We start from the raw sequence: 27795 nt of genomic DNA, 5'->3' as shown, positions 1-27795 counted from the left end.
TCATTATATATTTTGTGATACATTTTTATTTACTTTTTATACCCTTGCAGAGGGTATTGTAAAATTGGTCAGAAGTTCGTCGACGACAATTTACAAAGTGTCGACGTGGCTCTGTTGTTAGTGTGCTCGCTTGGCGATCGGGCGGCCGGGGTTCGACTCCCAGCTTGGTCGAAGTTTTTCATAATGCTTTTTATTTATAATGCTTTTTATATATTTGCATCTCATTCTCTCGCAGGCTAAATACTATAAGATCTATATGTGTCTCTGTTTAGTGTCGCTTTTTCGTTTCATCGAGTCTGAAATCACTCCCAACGATTCTAAAGAAGTTTTCACTTCAAAAACAATGCAATGTCCCGTTTTAACTTTGTTCTTTTTGTCTTCCTTCTTGTCGCGGGCCGAAAACACAGAGTATGATTGGCCATAACCGACGATGCATGTAAAATTATGTAAAATTTACATATGTTTCACATCAAAAGAACATGCTTATTTAATGATCAATTTATAAGTAACAAGTTATTGACAAATTATGTACATATATATAAAAATAATATGTACATATATGGTAATAATGTTCAAATTTTTTCCTCATCCATAAGTAACAAGGGTATGGAAAAGCCGTCATGAAAATAAATATTACTTGATGCTGCATTTTTCCTATTCTTGCCTTTTTTTTTGTGTCAATTTTTTTCAAGAAATTGTGTTTACTCAATTCTTTTCGAACGACGAAGTGTTTCGACGACGACATTGGATAGTTCGGGCACCGTCGGCTGGTCTTTGCTTGTCGACGCCGGCAGGATTTAATTCTGCCGACGGCGGTATAGTCGACGATGCGGCGACATTGTCGACCGGGGACATTTGGTACTGGAGGGTATGTACATGTATGTATGTATAAATTTTTAATGCAAGTAATCGTAATACATAAATACATAGATATATGTATATAAACATACTCAGATGTACATACATATGTAAGTATGTACATAGGTACATATGCAGGCGAAAGTAGGAACCACTAAAATAGTGACAAAGTCACGGGTATTTAAAATATGTCTTCTCTATTTTCCTAACACTGAATCTTTTCTGATGATTGTTTTCAATCATTCACCGTGTTCAAAAGTAAAGTGGAGCAACTTTATTAGCGAGAAATACGTACAGGAGTACATACATACATACACACATACATACGTATAAAATATGGTAAGAAAAATTTTTCAATTCGAAGACAAATATTAAAAATATTTTATTTTCTTACTATTACTTATGTATATACTTATGTATGTATATACAATATATATGTAGATGCGAACATGCTTCTGCATATGTACATATGTATGTATGTATAAGAATTTCTTACATACATATTCATATGTATGTATGGACATATACATATATGTATGTAGTTGTGTAATTTACACATACATATGTATGTATTAGCTTTGACAGAATATCATTGAAATGACCTCTGTATATGTACAGATGTACATTTGTTTCAATGATACATACATACATATGTACACTGACTCATAGTTTATTCAATACAGAGCCTATTGTGATTCGAAAAGATTCATAATCTTGTACAAAAGCTAACGAATTAAAGATATGAAAGTATGTAAAAACATACATACATATGTACATATGTACAGTTTGGCAAGAAAGTGTTTACGAGAAAAGCGAAATATGTTTTTTTTAATGATAATAGGTAAATTAAACTATAAACTTTTTAGTAAGTAAAAAAATACACATTTGTTTTCATTAACAAAAGAAAATATAAAAAAAGTAGCAAAAATCAATTGCCAAGATTTATTTTTTTTTACTTAATAATAAGTTTATAGTTTAATATGCCCATTTGCATAACAACAAAATTGGATAATCATATTCTTATTTGCTTTAGAGCCAAAAATTAAAATATTTTCTCTGTACTGGAAACTCGACGTAGAATCTGCGACGACTTGTTCAATGTCGGCTCGAAATACGCCATACAAATTTCATTATTAAACATTTTATTTAAGTTATTTATTTAACATGCAATAGTTTTTTTTCAAGAATGTATTTAATTTTTCTAATTTTTAACATTCTAAATTTTATTATTTATTTTTCTAGATTAGGTTTTATTTTGTTTTGCTTGTTGTACGTAGTTTTGGGACAAGTCAAATAATTTCTCAGCACATTCTTTGCCAGATCTCCTAGAATAGAATTTTAAATCGCTTCTGAAAAGAACAAGAACATAATATTTATAATGAGTTGCATTAATAATCTTTCGCATTGGCGAATTATATTCAAAGGAACATTCGTCTGTCTAAAGAACGCTCCTCCTCTTTCGGCTTATGCTGATGCTCCTTTACGAAAGCCAATCTTTTCGCCTTGTTTACTTTAGAGATGTAGGGTATTTCCTTCGTTCACTGATTGGGTTATTGGCCATCCCATTCCATTCATTTGCAGCAACACCGTTGTGTTGCGTTTAGCACCCAATCTTGTCAAGTTGTTAATAGTATTATGCTTTTTAAATTTGTTAAGTTGATAATGTACCGTTTGACGCGACAGTTTAAATTCTCTTGAAATGTCTTTTACGGCAACCCCAGCTTTAAACTTCGCTTCGATTGAAGCTCTAACAACAAAGCTTACCTTGGCTTTTCCCGATGTTTTTCAACTATTTAATAATTATAAAAAAACAAATTTATGTTAAACACAGCTTAACTATGAACAAATTCTGTTAACTCTTGCTTAAACTTGCGAGATAATAACCACGAAATACTTTTTCACTCAGAAATTTGATGTTCGCTTGCATTTTAATAAGCAGAAAGAGCATGCCAAAGCTAAAGAACTTAAAATTTGGCATGCACATAGCATAACAGCATTATTATCTATTAACATAGATTCTTTGTTTTGACAATCATTTTCGCACCGTTATTTAACGGTAATACGCATTGACAGCTTTAATAGTCACAAAACGATTTCGTCAAAATGCCGAATAGTCGTCTCTTTATTTATCTCTGTCTTTCTAAAATGCTCAAAATGTGTATGCTATAAAAATAATGATTCCACTGAGTGACATTGGTTATGAGTCGCAGCAACAACAACATTCATGCACATTCAATTTATTGTGTGCGTGTCACTAACTCAATTCGAATTCATTCATCTAAACGTACGTTGTGAGTAAAGCCATGCAGCTTTCGAATAAGAATTTGTATAAATTAAGATGTTGGGTCCGTCCTCTGGTTCCTGTTGGGGGTTGCCGTTGGTGGGATCCAACTTATGGGTTGATTAATGTTGATTAGGATGAGATACGATTAAGTATCTGAATCACCGTCCTTGTGGATCAGTAATATATTAGAGATTATAATTTATGTTACGGCCAAGTGCCGGAGTTATGCGTCTTTATTGTTTATGTGTTGAAGGGAAGACGTAATCATTTTCTCAAACAGCTTAGGTATTGCGGAAAGTTTGGCAATGCCACGGTAGTTAGAAATATCGGATTTGTTGCCATTTTTATAAAGCGGAATAATAAAAGACTCCTTCCAAACATAAGGAAAGCTACAAGTCTCACTCGATATAAAGAATAACCGATATAAATGCTTAGATAGGGAAATCTAACGTATTTTAAGGATGCAACTAGGAATATTATCAGGGCCGGGGACGAAGGAAGACGTCATAGATGATAAGCTAGAGATAATACAGTCTTCAGTAATACTAGGAAAAAACATACAATTTAAACGAGGGATTGAAAATAAATAAGATGTGGGAGGTGAAGAAGTAGTGAAAGAATTTAGCAAACAGATCTGCAATTTCTGAATAATTATTATTTGTCTGGTCAATAAGTCTGAAGAAAGGAAGTCAGCAGGTTAGAACGTCGTTTAGAATTAACAAAGTTGTAAAATTTTTTGCGGTTCTTATAGAATTAAATCCCACAGCGCACGATGTAATTATCGTAGCAATGCAGTCACCGACTATCTCTCTTCGAGTGCGGACGTCGCTGCTTTCCTATCGCCAGTGCATTTTTTCCATTCTTCTTTAACATTCTATTCTTAATCGTTCACGTGTACATATAGAACACAGTGTAATACGGTTTAACTTTTCTAACCATGGCCCCTGCCCCCCCAATCTAGGGGATAACCGAAAAAAGCCAAAAAAAAAAAAAAAATTCCAAAAATTTCCAGAAGTATTCCCTCACTTACCTGAATCTACCCAACAAAATCACCGATTTATTATCATAACATCTAAAAACACTGACAAGCCGATATCGGAGTTTTCATGTTTCGCAGTTCATCGAGCTCTAAATGTCATAAGTAAAGAAGTCATTTCTAGAAGAAATTATTGAAGGACTGAAATTCCAATACGTACACTCTGTTTTCAAGTTTTTCAGAAAAATTGATGGCAATACCAAACCTTCTGGCGTAATTTTGGCCACTTTTGATCTTTACAGCCTACCAAGCAAACTGGAAATCTAATGGCACACCGTCAAGGTGAGGGAATACATTCCCAACCCGATGAGCTGCAAGACATGCCAGTTATTGGGTCACACAGTTAAAAATTGCAATAACCCAACCATTTGCGCTACGTGTAATCTTGGCCCCCATCTCCCAGAACCGTGTACTCGTACATTCTGTGCTAACTGTAACGGTGACCACCCCGCGTCCTCCCCTTCATGACCAAAATACCAGCAACAAAAAGAGCTATTCAAAATAAAAACTACGAAAAAATGCAGTATGCGAGAAGCACGCATCATTCTAAAACAACAACAACCAAATATAACAGTAAATTTCTCTGCTTCGTATGCTGCTATCATTTCAAACAACCCCCCTACCCCCGCTAGAGCCTCCAAACCAACAACTTTAGTTTGCGATAAGCAAGCCTCTACAAAATAAGCTGAACCACAAACCTCTTCACAAATCCCAACACCTTACAAAAACACTAAAATATCTCTTACAAACGAACCAAAAAAATCTTGTGCTCTTGGATTAGCAGTACAAGAAAATCTCAAACCTAATCACAAAAACTACCTGTCTAGTTCAAACGAATCCATCAAATCTAACTACTCCCCCCACTACTCTATTCCTTCAACTGAACCCAAATCACAAGACTCTCTATGGAGCATTCTGACTCATAGTCAGGATCAAGTCCATTGATATATCAATTTCTTGTACACGTACATCATTGCTCCAAAATATTACGATGTCCATTAAAATTTTACAATGGAACATAAACGATATCCACAATAACTATAATGAACTTATGCTAATGATAAAAGACCACTCACCTGATGTTTTATGTTTACAAGAAACACATTTACCACACAACTTTACAAATTTTAATTATCCCAAGGCATATATTGTCTACCTCCACAACTTACCACAAAACATATCGGCCAAACAAGGTATTGCAGTGCTCATCAAACGGCACATCCCCCACACGTACAACCAAATCAACTCAAATATTCTCTGTTCCTCCCTATAGCTTAATCTTGATAGTAACATCAACATAATCAATACATATATCCCACCATGTCAAGGCTTTAAAACTAGCGACATTTCGGATATATTAGACCAATTTAACAGCCCTTCAATAATTTTGGGGGACTTTAATTCATGGAGCCTTCTTTGGGGATTTTCGAAAATTAACGCCAGAGGTAAAAAAATCGAACAGTCCTTCCATAATTTTGGGGGACTGTAATTTGTGGAGCCCCCTTTGGGAATCTCCGAAAATTAATGCCAGTGGTAATAAAATTGAATGTGCAATCTCTCGGAAAAATTTAGTTATTCTTAACGATGGGTCTGCCACGCATCTATCAACCCACAATTCTTTCGCCCATGTTGATATCTCAATGATATCTGCACAAATTGCCCACAGGTGTAGCTGGTCCATCATAGATAACCTTCATGGCAGCGATCACTTTCCGATAACCATCGAAATCTCCATACATTCCAGCCTCCATACATTTTCCCCACCGCTACCAAAGTACAAAACCGATCTGGCAAACTGGGATCGTTTCGAAAACAAATGCACCAAGTTAGCCAAATACTGGGCTAATGGTTGTCTCAACCATCAAGTAGCACGATTGACTAAAGGCATAAGAGATGCAGCTGACTGCAGCATCCCACAAACAAAACGCGTCCCACATAAAGCCAAAGTCCCCTGGTGGAACAACTCTCTTCATCACCTAAGAGATGAAAAGCAACGTCTTTTTCACCAATATAAGTCTCACATGTCAAACACAGCTCTTATTTAATATAAAAAAGCGAATGCAATTTTCAAGAAGGCTGTACTCTCGGCCAAACGTAACTGTCTCGATAATTTTACCTCTCAAATTTCTCCACTATCAACCACTAAGAAAGTTTGGTCCGACATTAAACGTTTAGCTGGTGTCCCACCGACTCCATTAAAATATATAAAACTCACCTCATGCTGCCGTGGCAAACGCCTGAGGTAAAAGCCCAGGTGCCGATAGGATATCTTACCCTATGTTAAAGCATATCCCCTCTTCTTAAAAACAATAATCCTGGATATCTTTAACAACATGCTCGACTTTGGAATATACCCACACACATGGAGATCTGCCATAGTAATTCCTATAGTAAAGCCAAATAAAACCCCACACGAAATATGCAGCTTCCGTCCGATTTCTCTCCTATCTTGCCTAGGTAAAACAATTGAAAAAATAATTACGCGCCGACTAATGTGGTTCATCACGCGCCATAATTTAATCTCGCATAACCAGGTAGCCTTCAAAAGGAAACCCAGCACAATGGACGCATTACTGCGCATTCAACATTTCGTGTGTTACGCCCTTTCTACTAAAAATCATGTCTCCATTCTGGCGACAGATTTGGAAAGAGCCTTTGATAGCGTGGGGCTACATGCAGTGCTATGTCATCTCGAACATTGGGGCATTGGTCCAAGGCTTTATAACCTTATAAAGGCCTTTATGAGCAACCGCACCTTCAGGGTTCGAGTTAAGAATGTTACTTCCAACAAATACAGTTTAGACAATGGTATCCCACAAGGTTCCCCACTATCCATAGTTCTATTTATGATTGCTTTCGAACAACTAAACAATCTCTTGATGAGATACAAAGATATTAATGTATCGATGTACGCCGATGATGCGATTGTCTATACCAAAGTAAAGAATTTGAAGACTGTACAAATTATATTTGCCAAAATATTACAAGATTTCGAATCATGGGGAGCCTTTTCGGGAGCCTCACTTGCTATAGATAAATGTCAACTACTACATATTTGCCGTAAGCACCAATGTAACCTAGATGACATTGTTTTTAGGAACAAACGCATCAAATCTGTAGATCACTTAAAAATCCTTGGCCTTAGAATCTGGGCTACCCAGTATTTCGGATCGCATCGAGGAAACAACCATGCAGCTAATCCCAAAGTTATACAGTACAGACAACAACCTGCTACATAAAGACTTTTCTGCGATTTTCAAACAAAAAAAATCGAAACACAACTGTTTGTCAACGCTCAGGCGCTGCGCCAAATACAGCATACAGCTTGGCTTACCTTCACCTAAGTCTTATCGGCCCATCAAACCACCGGCATATTGGTCCTGCAATAAACCCACAGTCAATATCAGCCTAAATAACTGCACAAAAAGCAAAACCGGCAGTCCGGAATTCCTGTCTCGCTTTTTATGCGAAAAAGACAAACTCGGGGATAAAGCTTGGCTTTACACAGACGGGTCCAAAACAACTGCAGCAACCACCTTCGCCGTCGTTGACAGCAATAACACTATCATCGCTGGGGGACACCTCCCGACATACAACTCCACATTTACCGCCGAAGCGCAGGCCGTATTAAAAGCCTGTCAGTATGCTGCCACTAAGAAAGGCTCATTCATAATAGGCACCGACAGTCTCTCTACAATATCAACCATACGGAACTGGGAACATCACGATTCTACAATCCAAGAAATACGCAGCCTAGCCATTATGCACCAAAAAAAGATAACCATCTTCTGGACCCCCAGCCACACGGGGATTCCTGGCAATGAATCCGCTGACAAAGCTGCGGGCGAAATGAGGGTCGCTGTTACTCCCCTTTTTACTCCAATTAACACCAACGACTTAAGGAACCATATACGGCGACACCTCGACGAAAAACAACAGTCTTTGTGGAGCCTTTTCAATCACAATTACCAAAAGATCAACCCAAGATGCTCGAATTGCTCGTTTTCCCTGCCAACCTCCATCGTCGAGCTTGCGATACACGTACACCTTCGCAAGGGCACTACCCGACCCCTCTGCCCACTATGCCAGGAAAATCTAACCGCAGAACACATCCTGAACTCCTGCCGTTCCTTAGAGAGCATTAGGGTCTCCCTTTTTGGAACCTTAACCCCGTCCAACCTTTTAAATAATCCTTCTGTAGACAGTATCCTTAAAATATACAATTTCATCAAAGAAACACGTGTAAAAATATGAGAACAAATTAACGAGTCAAAGGCCCTTGACTCATTAGGTTTAGTAATTATTACTAGATTTAATTTGTTAAATAAATGAAGTAAGTAAGTCGTCTCGCCGACTTAGGTATTCCATACACCAGTAAAGCAAACATTTCAACTTTATTAAACAAATGCATTTTCACATGCTTTTTACAAGCATATCTTAGTATCTCGCTCACTCAATCATACGAGCACCCTAGCGCCCCCACCAGCCAACGGCCAACTCCGGTTTGGTATTTTGCTAGATATTAGTATCAAATTTAAGTGTGCCGAATTTGATTGCATAAGGTAAAAAAAATACGGGAGATAATCAAGTTTTTCAAATTACGGGGGCGGAAAAGGGCGTGGCAAAATCTTTATACATACAAAATGTGCGCGTTTACTAAACAAATATACATACCAAATATGGTGTCTCTAGCTGGAATGGTTTTTGAGATAAACGCTTTTTTTAAATTGCGGGGGCGGAAAGGGGCGTGGCAAAAATTTGAAATAAACTTGATCACTCTACATACTACACGAGTCTACATACCAAATTTGTTGGCTCTAGCTCTTACAGTTTCCGAGATCTAGGTGTTCATACGGACAGACGGACGGACGGACAGACGGACATGGCTAGATCGACTCGGTTGTTGATCCTGATCAAGAATATATATACTTTATGGGGTCGGAGAAGCTTCCTTCTGCCTGTTACATACATTTTGGCGACTTTAATATACCATTTCACCCTATGGCTGTATGGTATAATAAAATATTGAGCAATGTGTATTTAAGAGACAAAATTGAGATTTCGCTACACAATAATTTTAATAGTCAAGTCGCGAACCAGTCAACTGCACAATCTATATCACATCACTCAAATAGAAATGACCAATCAAAAGAGGAAATAAGGTTGTTAAAAAGACAGAAATTTGTGTTACGAAAACGTCTACGACGAGAAACTGAAATGTTTCTAAATGAATTAGTAACGGAATTGTAAGAAATAATAGTTTCAATGGAAAGAATCTGCAGGCTTCACAAGGGGCCGTGTTTGAGATACACAAATAACAGTAACCGAGACAAAAACAAGATCAAGGATTCTTTTAGAAGAGAGAGAAAAACCACTTTCACTCGTTGCAGAGGACGGACGTGTTTTTTTTGCGCTTATCAACTTTTATTTTTTCTCGCGATTAAATACTTTTACATAACTCTTAAATTATCGGTTTAATTAATAATAATTACAACATCCGAATTTTATTTTCATTTCGCGAATTCTTGCTGTCGTTTTTGTTTAAATTTAAATAAAATCAAAACTTACAACAATACTTGCATTAGCGGTGTTGTTGTTTTGTTTATCGCTTTTGTGTCTTTACCGTTTTAACTAACTCTCGCGCTCTTGCGTACAAATTGTTGTTGCATGTGTTCAATTTGACGCGCTCTCCCGCTCTTTCCTATTCTTGATTGATTTGCGCTCTCCTCTTTTGCCTACCCGCGACTCTGTGATACGTGTTTTTGTTTTTGTGTTTTCATTTCTTTTTATTCTTTAGTTGTGAAGGCTTAATCTGCACATTAACCCTTGTGTCAGAACTGGTCAGTATATTCTTATACACAGATTTTTTACCTTTAGAATTTTTATTTTTTATTTTTTGTATTTCCTTTTGTAATTAAATTAAACTTTTGATAAAATGGTTGTCTGCTCCAAAAATAATTGCATAGTTGCCACTAATGCGGTTGACTCCCATGATTATATTCTTTGTTGGTTGTGTGACAATGCGGTTCACGTTAAGTGTGCAGGTAGGTTACACAGGCAGAATCAAGGAGTCTATTGCTAAAGGTGGTGGCTTAAAATATGGATGTGATGCTTGCCGGGAGGTCGAGAATGAGATGCGCTCTTTCATGAGGCGGACTAGAGATAGTTTTGACACTTTAAGGGCAGGTTTTAATAAACTCCAAGCGGAGTTTACTGCGGTGGAGACTCAGTTCAGAAGTTTATCGCTTATGAATGAGTCTCCGAAACGTAAAAGGACCAGTCCTTGGGGTGTTTCTGTATCTGTAGATCCGCCAGCGTCTCTTATCGTCCCCGACCGGTCTCATGCACCGTCCACTCCTAATGTACAGCAATTGATATCGTTTAAGAGCCCGGTTGTGAATGCTATTAGTAATGAATTACCGGTATCACCTGGGAATGATCTCTTAAAAACGATGCCTATTGTAGTGTCGGATGTGTCTGGGCAATTACCCATTCCAATGGAAATTGCCGATAGGTCTAAAAGTATCGAGGGCCCCGTAAACAAGTTGACTGCTGCAGTGGGTGACTTGTCCAACGTTACTGCTGCGGCTGACGCTTCGGGACCGCGTGTTTCTAAAATTAGTGTTTCTGCCAATATCTTCGACACTATATGTCGAGGAGATTTTTGGCCTAAACATATAATAGTTAAGGAATATACTGTAAAAAAGAAAAATCGGCAACCGATTCGCTTGCCTACAACAACAACTAATACTATTCCTGCCACATCAGCATCTGCTGGTTCTCTCGCGAACTATCCAATTTGAAAAATGTGAAGACACGATATTATAAGAAGTTTCAAAAAACACGTCGTTCATCAGATTATGCTCTGTATACAGTCGCTCGTTCAAAATTCATGATGCTTAATACACAATGCTATAAGAATTATCTTCAGCGGTGTAAGCTTCAGTTTTCTTCTGACCCTAAACAATTTTATAATTTTGGTAATTCTAAACGTAAGACCTCTGTGCACCCATCTTTTTTGTCTTTTCAAAATAAAAAAGCGAGCACTGATCAGGCAATTGCCGATATGTTTGCGTGTTTTTTCAAAACAACTTATTCCTCAACGGAATATCGAGCAAGTCCATATCCTTATCATTTAAAAAAGGCTAATTGCATTTTCAATCCAGTGATTGATGAAAGTTCTATTTTTAGCGAACTTAAATTAGTTAAACCTGTTTATTCTCCGGGGCCAGACGGTATTCCTGGATGTGTACTCAGGTTCTGTGCAAACGCATTATGTAAACCCATTTTAAAATTGTTTCTATTGTCTGTAGAATCTTCCTCTTTTCCATCTATTTGGAAGGAGTCGTATATCATTCCCATGCATAAAAATGGCAAAAAGTCCGAAGCCTCTAACTATAGGGGTATCTCAAAATTGTCCACTATTCCGAAAGCTTTTGAGAAAATTATAACTTCTCAATTGCAACATTTTTGCAGCTCTATTATTTCGCCATCCCAACATAGGTTTGTGAAACGTAGCTCTACAACCACTAACCTTTTAGAATTTACATCAATAATTTTCAAGGGGTTCAAAAATGGTAAACAAACTGATGTCATATACACTGACTTCAGCAAAGCCTTTGATTCTGTTAATCATACCCTATTACTTTCTAAGCTGAGCGACATTGGGTTTCCAGCCCTTTTCCTTTCTTGGGTTCGAGAATATTTAACAAATAGAAAACAGAAGGTACTTTTTAAGTCTTCTTTTTCCGTGTCAATTTCTGTGACTTCTGGTGTACCTCAAGGTAGTCATCTTGGCCCTCTGCTCTTCACACTATTTATTAACGATCTTCCATCAGTCATTGTTCATTCGCGTGTGCTTATGTATGCTGACGATGTCAAGCTTTGTCTTACTTATAAAGATACAGATTCATTTACTCGGCTACAAGCTGATCTTAAAAACTTTCAATCCTTGTGCCAGTTTAATCTACTAAATCTTAACACTACCAAATGTAAGGTAATGACTTTTTTTCGTAACTCTCCTCAACTGGTCACTTATTTTCTAAACAACAGCCCTTTAGAACGTCTAAATAATATGAATGATTTGGGCGTACTTATGGACCATAAGTTAAATTTTAACACCCATATTTCCACCACGGTCGCAAAGGCCATGAGTGTCCTGGGTTTCATTAAAAGATGGTCAAAAGAATTTGATGACCCCTATACAACTAAAGTTCTTTTTACTTCGCTTGTCCGTCCTATTTTAGAGTATGGATCTTGCATTTGGTCACCTCAATATGAGTCGCACCAGATTAGACTAGAATCCGTTCAAAAGCAGGGATCGCAATGTCAATTTGCCTTCATATTCTAGTAGACTTCTCTTGATTAACCTTCCGTCCCTAACTAACCGTAGAATTATGCTTGGTGTCATTTTTATGCACAAGCTCCTAATTGGTGATATCGACTCGCCTGAGTTATTAGCTCAGGTGAATCTGTCGGTACCATGTAGACGGAGTAGACATCCTTTAATACCTTTATCCCTTAGTCGTTGTTCTTCTAACTATGCTATGCATGAACCTTTTAGGGTCCCTTTATCCCTTAGTCGTTGTTCTTCTAACTATGCTATGCATGAACCTTTTAGGGTCCTCTGCTCTGATTACAATCTTCTATCCCCTTTAATCGGCTCAGAGTTTTCTATTAATATGCTTAAAACATCTATCCTATCCCATTTAGTTAATAGATAGCTATAGTATTATGTGTTTGTCTGTCTTTTCTATTGTGTATTTTGTCCACGCGATTCGTGCCGTGCGTTATACAGCTGCACCCCTCGGTCGGTCGGGTGGGAGGTGGGCAGTTATCTGCTTGGGCTCGCGCGTAACAGGCTTTGTCCTGGTGTCGTAGGGGCCACTTGAACGTACTGCGCATAGTATCGACAACGTCCGCTAAAAAAAAAAAAAAAAAAAAAAAGAGTTAAGTAAAGAATTTAACTGATATAGCGGTCATTATAGCAGGCTATCAAGAAAAACATATTGAGATGAAGGAATTAAGAGAGATTATCATTAACCAGCCAAGAAATATTAGACAAGTTATATGTACATATAAGTTGCAAAAAAGTTCATTGTGTAAATACTTTTGACCACCCCTGTATGTATGTATGTCGAAACATTTGTACAATGCAGTCTAGAAATGCGTATGTATGTATGTACAATATGTATATGTAAATGTTTGACATTACAAAAAATGCAGTCAATAATTACATATGTATGTTGAAAAGCGCCGCTTACCAACTTTTTGGTTACGAAATTGTTAAAATTGATCATATTTACAACCCACTTTTCCCCTTCCTATACTTTATACTGAGAATTTTGTTATAGAGCTGGCAAATCCGTCAACGGAAATCTTTGTCTCGACGAAACCGCTGCATTGTCGAAACATAAACATCGAATTTGTTTTGAAACAAAAGTAAAAAATTCTATTCATTTATCTAGCTTTCAATTTATTTTTTCTGGTAGATTTTAAATATAAATTACATTAATTAATTCTTTTTCACTTATTATTACACTTATATTACATCTTATTTCCATTTCTGATAAGTTTAGCAGGGGTATAAAGAATGCTCTCGCGCTATGCAACCGTGTGACTCAGATGCCAACGAACTGTCAAGTATAGGTTTGACTTGTTGTTGTGAATCTGATTACCAAGTTCGTAAGTTTTCCCAATGGAGACATTTTTTGATGTTTGTAACGCACAGATGGAGACGTTTTCGACCACATAAAGTATATATATTCTTGATCAGAATAAGAAGCTGAGTCGATATAGCCAAGTCCGTCTGTCCTTCGGCGCGGTACTCAGCCGTATTAAAAGCTATTAGGATAAAACTTGCTATTTAAGCATATTATAACCTGGGTGAGATGAAGTAAATCATCCGGATCGGACCACTATATCACATAATTATATACGAAAGGTAGGTAAAGGAGTTGAAGTATCCGTATGAAATTCTTAAAAATTTCAATCCGATCGAATAAATAGAATCAAGTTACAGTCAATATATATCGGCTCTGCTCGAAAGCTGCCGCCAGCACTGCCTACATTGCGCGAATAAGCAGAGCACACGCATACACACGAGCCAGAAGAAGAAAAATATATGGAAATGATTTTGGAAGGCTTTAATAATTTTAATTTTAATTAAATAAATCCGATTTTCTCAACCACTATACCAACAAGAGACACCAAAATTTAGTATGTATATTTGCTTAGTAAATAAGCAAATTTTGTATGCGTAAATATTTCGCCATGGCCCTTTCCGCCCACGTAATTTGAAAAAACTCGATTATCTCCCGTAATTTTCTACCTTGTGCAATCAAATTTGGCACACCTGAATTACTAAATCACTAATACCAAATTTAATTAAAATCGGACTAAAAATAGCCAAGTTATGCATATAAACGTTTTTCCATTAGGCCGGTGTTGGCCGTTGGCTTGTGCGGGCGCTGGTGTGCTCGTGTGCTTGAGTGAGCGAGATACTTAGATATGCTTGTAAAACGCATGTGAACAGAATTTTTTAAAAATGCGTAAATGTATTTCTTATAATAAATTTGAAATATTTGTGTTACTGGTGTATGGTATACCTAAGTCGGCGAGATGTAAGTCGTCGACTTCAATAAAATAGTTTTTGAAAGATAAGGCTAACATTCAGAAAAGAGGCTAGTGGGTTTTAATATTTTATTGATTTAAGTTTAATTTTAATTACTATTAGGAGAACTTTTGATTCATTGATACATCGAGTTTTGAACCCCAATGTTTAATCGATTATTAACATTGATACATTTTTATTGAAATTTACAACACTAATATGAACGTGTTGTACTAGGATATCCAAAGGTAGGAGTTGTCCCGAGGCTAAAGGCGGCGCTAGAGTGCACAAGAGTTGGTAGAGTGACGGATATAACAAATGCTATGAGGCGTGGAATAATAATAATTATTATTATTAATTGTTTATCTTAGAGTTAGGACTAATTAAAATTAGTCGGAACTTAATTTCTACCGAAGCGCTAGCTGCTTGGGCCTTCGTCTTGTGTCTATTTACATATTTACAAATTACAATACATAACACAGATTAACATACTTACAGATTAATATATTTACAGATAAACAGATTTACATAATTTACTTTTAGTATTGTATTTTTTAAATTTAAATCTATAGGATGTGGTAGTTTGGTTTTTTTGAGGTAGTTGATTATCATGGAGAGGTTAGTTGAAGTTGGGTTTGCAAGAGTTGCTATTGGGCATAATTTTTGAAAGACTTCTTCCCTAATGTGGAAGGTTGCAGGGCAGTTTTTTAGTACGTGTTCTATGTTTAGGTCAGATGTTGAGTTGCAGTTTGGGCAGTGTGTTTGTCGTTGGGGTTAATGTAGTGTTGTTGAGTAAATCTTGTGTGACCTAATCTAAGTCGTAGAATTTTTATTTGGTCTATCCGTGTTATGTCTTTTTGCTTAATGTTTTTGAGACAGTGTCCTGTGTGTGTTAGATTGCTGTTTGGCTGTTGGTACCATGTGTTGCAGCGATTTATGTTGTTTTTAAGCTTTTGGAAAAAGTTGTTTTTAAGGTAATTGTTTATATCGCTACAGTTGAAGTTGGGAGTGTAGTGGAGGGGGGGATGTATGGTGGATTTTGCGTATTGGTCGGCAAGTTCGTTGCCTTTTATGCCACAGTGGCTGGGGATCTAGAGGAGTTTTATTTTGGTGATGGTTTTTGTTAAGATTGGTCTTATTAATGTGGGGTATAGGTTGTTGTCTATGGATTTCATATCTGATAGGGAGTCGGAGCATATTACGAAGTTACCTTTCTTGCGTCTTGTTAGGTTTATTGTTTCAAGTGGTAGTGGTAGTATGCCTGTTTTTAGGACTACAGTATCGGTGGTTATGGCGAATGTTTGTGTTTGTCTTTATGGTCTAGGAACATTTTTTTTAATATATTTGGTGGTGATGTGTTGGGCTTACTAAAGTTGTGTAGGGAGATTTGATGATCGAAGGTGGGAATAGCCATGGGGGTGTGGTTGTTTGTTTGTTGGGTGGTGGAAGGTAGGGAATATTGAGATGCTTTTTTAATGTGGATTCTAATTTTTTATTGTTTTGGTGTTTTATTTGATTGGTGAATTTGTGGATTGGAGAAGGATTGTTTTGGATGCTTTGACTGTCATTAGATCTACTTTTTGCTCTATTGTAGGTAAGTTGGCTTCGAAAAGTAGATTGGGAAAGGGAGTTGAGGGAAGAGCGCCAAGGGCTGTTCGTGTTCCTACATTATATGTTATTTTAATCTATTTTTTTTTTTATTAATTTTGCGGGGAGAGCGCTCTTTCTGCAATCTATCCGAAAAGTGGATAATCATCAGAAATCAATGGCAAACGGGACATTTTGAAGGTTATACATATAAAAACAAAAGGTACATATAACATTTCATAATTTCAAAATATTGAGAATTGGATTAATAGGGGGGTGGGAGCAAGCTGTTGTTTAGTCCTCTCCATGCGGTGGTCAAGAACGTGGAGCCTTCTTAGTCGTTTGGTGGTAGAACTGTTGTCAAGCAAATTGATGGCCAGGGGATTTAAGTGCCTGTCAAGGCGGTCCAGGTGGGCTCTCGTCAGCCTTGTAATTTCGTCCGTTACCCATGGAATTCCCAGCGTACTGTGGATCTCTACATTGGACGTAAGAATGTTGGCATCGGACATGACTCTTAAGGTCTTGTTTTGAAACCTTTGTATTATTTTTCGGCTGGACATGCAGGCTGTGCCCCGCAGTGGTATCCCGTAGGTCCATACTGGCTCTAGGTCAGAGTATTTTGTCGAGTATTCTCCTCTTATCCATGATATGAGGTCACCAGGTTAATCTCTTATCCAAAATTAGGCCAAGGTATTTCACTCCATTTGCCCCTGGAATAAGCGCCATTATTATATCCATACGTGAAGCGTGAATGTAATGTGCGTCGACTTTTCGGGATCACCATTATGTTCCATCTGGCAAGCCAGTGATTGGTTTAGTCCAGCTGTCCTTGCAGTAGACTACTGGCGATTGTTGGCGATTCATCCGTCGCTAGAAATGCCGTATCATCCGCATAAGTGGCAGCTAGCATTCTGTGATCCAAACTGACTGGCATGTCAGCGGTATAGATCGTGTACAGAACTGGGCCCAACACGCTACCTTGGGGCACACCCGCTGATGGCTTCAATCTCGGACCTCGCGCCGCCACATCTTACATAGAAGCTTACAGAATTTTGTTGCTAATCCGATGGCATTGTTTTGCCGGGCCATGACATTCCCTGAAGACAAACTGGTGATCGGGGATCAAACCGGCCTCCTCCATTATTGGTCGCAATCTTCGGACGATAAGAGGCGAGATTGGCTGCAAGTTTCCCAGGTTTAGGGATTAGAAAGATTTTGGCGCACTTCCACTATGTCCTGGGGAAGTGTCCTAACTGGAAGCATTGCAAGTTTGCAATGGTGAGAAGAAATTGTATGCCTTCTTCAGGTAGCGCTTTAATCGATGGCACGTATTTTCCGTCGTATCCCGGGGACTTGGACACCTTCAGTCTGGAGATCTCTTCCAGCAGCTCATCCATTTCAACGGCTTGGATGGGAAGGGCCATTTGGCATGGAACGTCCAGGAACTTCTTTGTTTGCTGGGCCTCTGCCTGGGTGCATCTGCTGAACGGGGTAAACGCATCAGGCAAGTGGGTGGCGAAGGCATTTGCCCTGTCGCTGTCTGATCGGCACCAGGTACCATCGGCCCTTTTAACAGGCTCTTTTCTACTAGTGGGCCTTTTTAGTCCGTCGGTTAGCCTCCAGAGGTTATATTGCTGGTCACCAGGTTCAACATTCTCAAGAAAATTTTCCAGAGACTGGTTGCCGAGATTGTAAAGCAGTTCCTTTAGAGCTTTGGCCGATCTGTTTAGCTCAGTTTTGTCCCTTGGGTTGCGCGAGCTCTGCCAGACTCGTCGGAGTCGCCTTTTTTCAGCTACCATAGCCGTCACTTCCGGATACCACAGGAAGTCATCTCGACGAGGAGTATTTGTTGAGGGCCTTAGAGGTGGTGTTGCCTGATCTGATTATTTATCAGATAAGATTTTAGCTTGTGGAAGCTTTCCTTCTCCTCAAGATTAATTGTGACGCGTCCGTCACGACCAGCTTTGTAGATGAATTTGTTACTCCCAATGACAGAGGTGACATTTGTTATAAACGCCTTGATGTTGTCCACCTCAGGAATGAAGATTGGTGGCGGTTTAATCTTTTTCTCCATCGCAGTTGGGACCTCAACCTCCGGCTCAGGAACTGGCTCGACATCAATGTCAATGTCTTCATCGTTGTCATCAGAAAGCAGAGAAAAACGATTGGCCTTGTCTTGGCCAGCCATTGCCCTTGGGTCTCTATGCTTGATGAGCTGGAATCCTCGTCATCATTTTCACTCATTCTGTTAGCAGAAACCATCGCCAGCTTGACAGTGGTCAGTCGCGTCCCCTCTGGGTTCGCCTTTAACTTGACTCGCTGCCAAGTGGGCAGCCACAGCCCGCAAGTATGCAGCAAGTTGATTCCTAGTACTGCCTAGAAGTATGCACCACTTTTTGAAAAGCTTAGGTAACTCTGATTAACTGGCCAATCGGAGAACAGCAACCGGACTTGGCTAGCAGGTAGACAACTTTAAGCACCATCGGTGAAGTTTTTGGGGATTTTGATTTGATTCGTTTTACACAGCACCGTTATACACAGCAAATGCGCACAATAATTAGTCTTCCGAGAACACGTCCGTACGGTCTGACATTCACAATAAGACTGTAATCTATTTTGGCTATGAGTGCTGCCTTTGTTATGCTAACAAGTGTGTGGGTCTTGCAGTTGAACGTAGGTCTGGCTAAACATTTTATTATGTTCAGTTTGTTGTTAAGGGATGGTTGGATGTGTTTTATGTGCGAGTTCCATCTGTATTTATTGTTTATTGTTAGTCCTAGTATTTTGAGTTGGGTGACTTAGGGGATTGCAATATTGTTAGAGGATAGGGTACAATTGCAGTTTTCTTTCCTGCAAATGTGCAGGTGTTGGCATTTGTTAAAGAATAGTGATTCTCCAGAGTATGAGCACCATTCTTGGATTTTTTCAAAAAGGGAGTCTATATTGAAGGATTGGTTTTTTTCTCTATTGAGTGGGACTGCAAGGAAATAATCATCTGCAAGGCACTGTTTATTTTTTCCTGTTGGACATAAAGTTTTTTATGAAATTAAATTTTTTCGGGTCTAATTTCCAATTTCCAATCTATTAGTTGGTCGATTATGGAGTGCACTCCGGCTCTGTCAAAAGCCTTTGAGAATTCAAGGGCAATGACAGCAGTTTTTTTTCGCAGCGATTTGGTTATTAGGAAGTCTGCTGTGAGCAGCCTGTCTGAAACCGACTTGCCACGTTTGAATCCGGATTGATTAGGGTTGATTAGGTTGTTTTTGGTGACAAACCACTAAAAGCATTTGGCTATGATTTCTCGAGGGCTTTTGATAGGCAGCAGCTTAAGGAGATTGGTCCATAGTTGGTTATTGATGTTTAATCGGAGATAGGCTTGAGAATGGCGATTACTAGACTGGTTTAAAATGACTGTGGAATGTCATTTTGAAATATATTGTTAAAGAGATGAGTAATTCTTGTTTTGACTGTATTGGAGGTGTTCTTTGTCATAGGATATGATATTCTATTCAGGCCAGATGTGGTTCCTTTAAGGGAGCTTAGTGAGGATAGGAGTTCAATTTCGGTTATGTCGGATTCTATTGTTTGGGCTGAGGAGTGGGGTATATAGTTTAATGGTTTACTTGAGTGTTTGTTTGCAATGAAGGTTTAATTGAAGTTTGTATCTTTAGATTGGTCTGACCAGTGTTCGGCAAATAAATGGGCTATGGAGAATGTGTCTGTTATGGGTAAGTTGTTGGTTGGGTTTTTTATGCAGTGAATGTGTTTGATTGGGTTGAGTCCGCAAAAGCGTCGGATATTGGCCCAGATTTTGTATGTTCTATTGTGGAACTGAATTCATTTGTAGCTTTAGTTTTAGATATTTTGAGTTCCCTCCGAAAGAGAGCGTTGGCTTTTTTGTAGCTGATATTCCACCAAGCTGTATTTTTATTGAAACAGTTTGGTGAGGATTGTGGTATGTTGTGGTGTGCAGATTGAGTAATAATTTTGCAAATGTTTGCAGTTTCTTTGTTTATGTTTGGGCTAATTGGTATTTTCTTACTTATAGTGTGTGTTGTTTGGGTGAAGGCTGGCCAGTTGGCCTCTTTTATTTTAAAATATCAAAGCTAACATCGGCTATGCCGAAGTTTATATACCCTTGCAGTCCTTGGTAATAATATCTTTACATGTTCAAAATATGTTTTCTGCAACTCAATTCATTAATATACAAACAAAACAATTTTACTCTCTATTTTACAATTTGTTCTTCTTCTTCCCTCATGCCCAAAGCAAAGCAACGCACGCATACACATACAGTCTATGTAGCGTTGCGTCTGTGTATGCATGTACTCTGTTGATGACGAAAGACGTAGTAGACAGCAAGCAGCGCTGCCGGCAGAGCTGGGAGCAGAGCCGATTATTATATTGACTGTAATTGTGTTATATTTATCCGATCACATTCAAATTTTGGGATCTGGGGTTTTATATCCAATATTATCACATATGTAAATTTCATAGCATACTCCAATTTTTATGTAGTAGGGTAATAAAAAACAACCAAAGAGCCCGATAGCTCTTAAGACGTCTGAGTAAAACGCATACGCACAGACGGACAGATGGACATGGCTATATCAACTCAGCTTCTCATGCTGATCAAGAATATATATACTTTATGGGGTCGGAAACGTCTCCTTCTGTGCGTTACAAACATCTGACCAATTTTATAATACCCTCTGCAAGGGTATAATAACCCACGTGTCTTTTTTTTCTCTGCTGCTGCTTTCTTTGCTGTTGACTGTTTTTTTTTTTTTTTTTTAAATTGGTTTGATCAATATTTGTACGATTTGTAAAATACAAAGTTCACTTTCACGTTGGCGATTATGCCTTGGTTGAAAGTTATTAATTATTGGTCAAAATTTATGAGGCAAAAACAAAACTATGCCCAGAACCGATGTCCTTCCTACTACAAGATAAAGCGCTGATTTTATTTTTGTCTTTTATTTGTAGGCGGAACCAATTCGAATAGTGGTAACTGGAGCTGCTGGGCAAATTGCTTACTCATTGCTATACATGATCGCTCGGGGCGAAGTGTTTGGCATAGATCAACCGCTTATCCTGCATTTGTTGGATATACCACCTATGGCCGGAGTCTTGGAAGGAGTTGTGATGGAATTAAACGATTGTGCATTACCATTATTGCGCGAAGTGATACCTACAACAGATCCCAATATGGGTTTTAAAGATGTCTCAGCTGCCTTTTTGGTTGGTGCTATGCCTCGCAAAGAGGGAATGGAACGAAAAGATTTACTTTCAGCTAACGTCAAGATATTTAAAGTGCAGGGACAGGCATTGGATAAAGTAGCAAAGAAAGATGTCAAAGTTCTCGTCGTTGGAAATCCAGCTAACACAAATGCATTTGTTTGTGCCAACTATGCCCCATCTATACCAAGGGAAAATTTTTCCGCCATGACTCGGCTTGATCAAAACCGTGCCACTGCGCAAATAGCTCTGAAATTAGGAGTATCGGTGTCGAATGTGAGCAACATTATAATATGGGGTAATCATTCATCCACTCAGTACCCAGATGCTGATCATGGTAAATTTTTCATAGAAGAAACACAAAAATCTGTTTCTAGAGCAATAAACGATGAGAGTTATCTACGCGGTGCATTTGTTGAAACTGTTCAAAAACGAGGTGCATCTGTAATTGCAGCTCGGAAAATGTCATCTGCCATGTCGGCTGCAAAAGCTGCTTGTGATCATATGCATGACTGGTGGAATGGGACTGCACCTGGCCAATTTGTGTCTATGGGCGTATTTTCCGATGGCAGTTACAACTCGCCTAAAAATGTAATTTTCTCCTTTCCAGTAGAAATTAACAACAAGAAATGGAAGATCGTAGAAGGATTAACGCTAAACGATTTTGCCAAATCAAAATTGAAGTTGACCGGTGAGGAGCTGCAAGAAGAAAGGAACGAAGCTTTGTCTGTGTTGGATGCGAGCGCTTCAAATTTGTAAAATGCAGGTTTTGGGCTTTATACAATATTTCTGCATTTTAATAAAGCATACAATGTAATTAAAACCAAATGTACTCGTTACGTTTAATAAACATTTATATACATTACTAAATTTAAAAAATAATGGGAGTAGATTTTTCGGCTCACAGTTTGTGTTTCTTGTATGTATATCAAGTTTCATATTCAATAAACTTTATATAGGGTATAATATATCATAGTGGCCTGGCCTATAAATTAAAAAAACTTTTGGATCAGTTCCCTCGGGAAAATCGTGTGTTTTCACTGAGCCACCTTCTCCTCTATCCAAATATTCCACACGCACTCCGGCACTTAATGCTGTGCAAAGAGCAATAATATGAATATGATCCGATTCTTTGTACATCGGCTCAACTTCCTGATGCCGGAACTCTTCAATGGTAAAACTACCTTCAATAAAATTTTGATAAAAATTTGCATCCTCTTGTAGCTGTCCTGACGTAATCAGACGCAAGTAAACCACCACATAATCTGAATATCCCTGCTCGTTGAAAACCTTGTGAAGTTCGGTTTGCACTATTTCCGAAGCCCCTGCAGAGCTTTTAGGACATACCCGTTTTACCACTTCCATAAACTGTTATTTAAATACAAAATATTAATTTTCTAAAGCATTTAATAAGTTATCAGCATTTTTACTTACAGTCTCATGAAAATCTTCAAGTGTGAAACTGGGAAATCCAAGCTCAATCAATTTATCTTTAGACCCTTCGGCAAGTCTGAGAAACTCCTGATAGGCATGACTGTTGCAAGTCAAATACTCTAGATAAGAGTATGCGAACGCTCGAAAGAAACAGTTACCATCTGGGCGAGTTCTTCTCATATATTTATACCTTTTCGCCAGATCTTGAATTTTGGCTGTGAAAATGTCGTCGCCATTATATTCGGCTTTAAGGCATGTTAGTGGTAGCTGGTCGCTGACTAAAGGCGTCGAATCACTTATCTAAAAAGCATAAAAGCAAAATATAGTGTATGCGTATATATACAGTGAAAGCTCCCGTTGGCGAACAGCCAAGGTTGCAGTATTCTTGTCTACCTGCGTCCGATTACTAGGGATGTTCACCCGCAAGAGCTGTCAGAGACTATATCCTTTACTATACATACATACATAAGTATGTACATATATTTGTGCAGTCAAGGGGACAAAACTATTGGAAACTACCCTGTTTTTATACAGCTCAAAAATTTAAATAACAATTTAATTTTAATTGCTCAATTTGATATTTATTATCTGTTAAAAAAGAATCTGTGTTCAAGTCTTCAATAAAAAAATATAAAACGAAAAGCATATCTATTTTAAATGAACAAAACTTTTGGCAATAAAAAATAAAAAAAAAGAGCAAAGGGCCAGGCTAACCTTGGTAATACAAATTTGTATACCCTTGGAAGTTTTTGTGTTACTCTTCCCTAGGCTGGAGAAATGCGGTTTCATAGCATAACTTAAGTGGGTTTCTACCTTGTTGAGTCAAAAAAAATTGTTGTGCATTTTCTGATAGATACATGTCTCATGAATGTACCTGCAAATTTTCATGAGAAAATATTAATAATTTCGAAATTTAGGGCCGTTAAATGTAGCAGTGTCATATGCGGTGAGCTGCAGCGGCAAAATTTTGATCGCGTATATCTCAAAACATCGCTTTTCCCACTAACGGAAATTCTGGTGGACGTACAAATTGAGCAATAATTTTAAAATTTTTACAGATGTTCTCAGAAGGTGTTACCAAATTGGTCGCTAAAAAAGAAATAATAAGTAGAAATAAAAAACGTAAAAAGACGTTTTTTTTTAAGTCTCATAATTTACTTATTTTTCAACTTTTCTTTTTGAAAAAGTTGTCTTTACGTTCTGAGGTGCATTTTACATAGAAATACTCATGGAAGTGACAAGGTGATAGTTCGAAGGGCTATAAAGTTAATAAGGTTCATTCAGTGGGTATTTTTGGTATGCAACATACATACATGTATACATATCTCTATTCCGTAACGAACATAACGAGGTGTGTTTCTTTATTTTTTGTCCACTCGTTTTGACTTTTGAAGGACTTTTGTAAGGATACTCCATAATCGATACTACACTATCCTATTCTTGCCGAATTTAATCACGTTTTAAATAACTAAGTGTTGTAAACCAGAATTTTACTTCATTTCCGTTTTTAATTCATTCATTGTCATGCTACTTTTTATGTTTATGAATAATAACTTCCATAGTTCAACTTTTAAAACAATTTTTTTTTCTCGAATAGTTTAAACTGCTTATCCCTTCAATTATGGTATACCTATTTTTATAGAGAGGGTATTATAAAATTGGTCAGATGTTTGTAACGCACAGAAGGAGACGTTTCCGACCCCATAAAGTATATATATTCTTGATCAGCATGAGAAGCTGAGTTGATATAGCCATGTCCGTCTGTCCGTCCGTCTGTGCGAATGCGTTTTACTCAGCCGTCTTAAGAGCTATCGGGCTGCAATTTTTTTTTGGGGTTTTTTATTACCCCGGAAAAATAAAGTATGAAAACCATCAGGAAGAACTAGAAGAAACATTTTCATAAAAATTGGAGTATGCTATGAAATTTACATATATGATTGTAAAATAATTGTAAAATAGAGAGTAAAATTGTTTTGTTTGTATATTGATGAATTGAGTTGCAGAAAACAAATTTTGAACATGTAAAATTATTATTACCAAGGACTGCAAGGGTATATAAACTTCGGCATAGCCGATGTTAGCTTCTTTGATATTTTTAATTTTCAATGCTCTTTATGGGAAAAGGCAAAAACTTGGTCGTATGTAGTGTTTTTTCATGCAATTGAATAGGGACAAGATTTTGTTTATTAAAATGTTTTTTCAAGATTTTTTTTGTGTGTATACTCAGAAATAGAACTATTTTTCTTGCAGCACTTAACTATAAACATCTTTTAGTTGGTATACATATGTATGTACATACAGTTGCGAACTTAAAAATAGCTGGAAGCAAAAAAATTTTAATAATATTCAACGTATTCAAAGTTTTTCAAAGATTTTCTTCAAATTAATGAATTTTGTTTTTTTCTTTTTTTTCGTTTTAACTGAATATTTAAAAAGTGGTGCTATTTTTAGTTTCAGGTATTTTTTGGGTATTTGAAGAAAATCCTTGAAAAACTTTGAATACGTTGGATATTATTAAAAATTTTTTTTGCTTCCATTAGTAGTAAATATTGAAACATTCAAAAACGTATTTACATGTTCCTTGAGCCTTAAATTGAAGCCAAGAATCTTTTGAACACATAACCTCAGCAAGTGGTGCTATTTTTAAGTTCGCAGCTGTATGTATACATATATGTACATGCATATACAGTAGCTCACAGCATATTTGACCCATCATATTTCAAAATTAAAAGCAACATAACTTTTTTTCCAATGGTGATATTAACAAAAATTAAATGCAGTTATGTTTGTTAATGTTTTAACTTAAGAAAACAATCTTCATATATTATATATAATTTTAATTTTAAGATATGGTTAACAAAAACTAAAAAAAAGAACCTTTCTATGCCACAGCTTATTCGACCCAATGACTTTATTCAACAGCTGCGATCATTCATTTCTTAGAATAACGGTTATTTTTTGACGTTTGCTTTAGTTATTATGTCCGTAAGTAGATTTTGCACTTTTCATTCGATTTTTTCCGACAAAGCACGTGACGTCAATGCAAAAACAGGAATTGGTCCTTAAACATTTCAAAGGACATTCTCGAAGGAAAATAGCTGAGTTTGTGGACATTCCCGAGTCCACTGTTAAAGGCATTGTATACCGTTTCGTTCAGGAAAACAGAGTCAAAAATAAAGGGAGTAACGTTCCAAACAAAATATTGAGTGCGACAGATGAACGGATTATTGTCCGTAAAATAAAGAAAACCCAAAAACCCGGCTTCAAAACTAGCTGTTGAGATGGAGAAAACAATTGGTAAAACGTGTTCTGCTGAAACCATACGCAGACTTCTCAGGAATAACGATCTTCATGGAACAATCGCTAAAAAGAAGCCCTTTATAAGCAAGACCAACCGAGAGTTCCGCTTTCAATTTGCAAAGAAGCATATAAGCAAGGACAATATCTTTTGGAAGCAAGTGATTTTTGCTGATGAGTCCAAATTTAACATTTTTGGCTCTGATGGACGACCCTATGTCTGGCGAAGAGCAAATACTGAGCTCCATGACAAAAATTTAAAATCCATTGTAAAACATGGCGGTGGCAGCATCATGGTTTGGGCCTGCATGTCCTCAGCGGGTGTCGGGAGACTTGAGTTTATTGAAACAACCATGACAAAGAATATTTATCTAGATGTTCTTAAGAAAAATAAGGTCGAAAGTGCAGAGTCTTGGAAAAAGAGAATTTCCGATACTACCAGGATAATGATCCAAAGCACACTTCCGGCATTGTGCAAACCTGGTTAATTTGAAATTGCCCTCACGTAATCAAACCACCGGCGCAGTCACCAGATCTCAACGTGATCGAAAATTTGTGGGCAATTTTGGACAATATCCGAAAGCAGCAAATAAAGAACAAAAATGAGCTAAAAACTGCCCTTATTGAGGAATGGGCTAAAATTGGCTCGGAAATTACCCAAAAACTAAATATTGAAACATGGAAAATAAGACTTAAATCTAGAATAGTGACCCATTAAATTAGTTGGGTCGGATAAGCTGTGACATACCATATCTTAAAATTGCAATAATATATAATAAATTAAGTTTTTTTTCTCAAGTTTAAACATTAACAAACATAACTGCATTTAGTTTCTGTTAATATCATCTTTGGAAAAAAAGGTGTGCTGCTTTAAAGTTTGAAAAATGAGATGAAATAAGCTGTGAGCCACTGTATGTAAATAGAAAGGTCAATGACCGAATTTTATTGTTGCTTTTATTATTGACGTGCAATTTTTAAATTTTTTTTTAACTAGAGCTGAAATAATTTCATAATTGCGGTTACAAAGCGAATCATACTGGTTCTTAAAAGAATTCAAAGATATTTCAGCCCAGCCGTAAGTTAATGGCACCTCAAATTAATTTCTGACAAAACAGTCTTCCAAATACTAGAAGCGCTTTTCTTATTAAATTGCATGGCAGTGTATGTGTTTGCAAGTACATATGTATGTATGTATGTGTGCGTTTATACATACATACATACATACATATGCATATTGTTACCTCCTTTTCAATTTCTCTTTGTTGCTGCATTATTAGTTCGTCCCGGTTTGCATCGTTTGCTTTAAAAGTTTCCATCTTTACAAATGCAAATTAAAAATACAATATAATTGATAAAAATATTTATTTGTAAGTAAACAATATTTTTATTTATCAAACTCAAAATTTGGTTTTCAAAGTACTATTAATCAAAATTTCCTTTTATGTTTAG

At 37.2% G+C, this 27795-nt stretch overlaps 2 protein-coding genes across 5 annotated transcripts; one reads left to right on the top strand and one right to left on the bottom strand.

Annotated features, from left to right (window-relative positions):
• The first annotated feature begins 627 nt into the window (after window positions 1–627).
• LOC6653335 (malate dehydrogenase, cytoplasmic) lies at window positions 628–22494 on the top strand. 4 transcript variants are annotated; one of them, XM_047013061.1, is made up of 2 exons: window positions 628–868; window positions 21364–22494. In XM_047013061.1, the coding sequence occupies exons 1-2, from the start codon at window positions 641–643 to the stop codon at window positions 22372–22374; spliced, it is 1239 nt and encodes a 412-aa protein (XP_046869017.1). In that variant the 5' UTR covers window positions 628–640; the 3' UTR covers window positions 22375–22494. The 4 variants fall into 4 exon arrangements, with proteins under 4 accessions (XP_046869017.1, XP_023037268.1, XP_002075705.2 ...); XM_023181500.1 differs by having other exon boundaries at window positions 813–878; XM_002075669.3 differs by lacking the exon at window positions 628–868 and adding an exon at window positions 1092–1197.
• LOC6653334 (ubiquitin thioesterase otubain-like) lies at window positions 22383–27795 on the bottom strand. The gene is made up of 3 exons (XM_002075668.4): window positions 27588–27795; window positions 23050–23349; window positions 22383–22983 (listed from the first exon to the last, which is right to left on the bottom strand). Exons 1-3 carry the CDS (start codon window positions 27660–27662, stop codon window positions 22567–22569), a joined length of 792 nt encoding a protein of 263 aa, XP_002075704.1. The 5' UTR covers window positions 27663–27795; the 3' UTR covers window positions 22383–22566.

This window comes from Drosophila willistoni, unplaced genomic scaffold (genome assembly GCF_018902025.1).
Source record: "Drosophila willistoni isolate 14030-0811.24 unplaced genomic scaffold, UCI_dwil_1.1 Seg531, whole genome shotgun sequence".
Lineage (NCBI taxonomy): Eukaryota > Metazoa > Arthropoda > Insecta > Diptera > Drosophilidae > Drosophila > Drosophila willistoni.
This window is presented reverse-complemented; position numbering and strand designations above follow the sequence as displayed.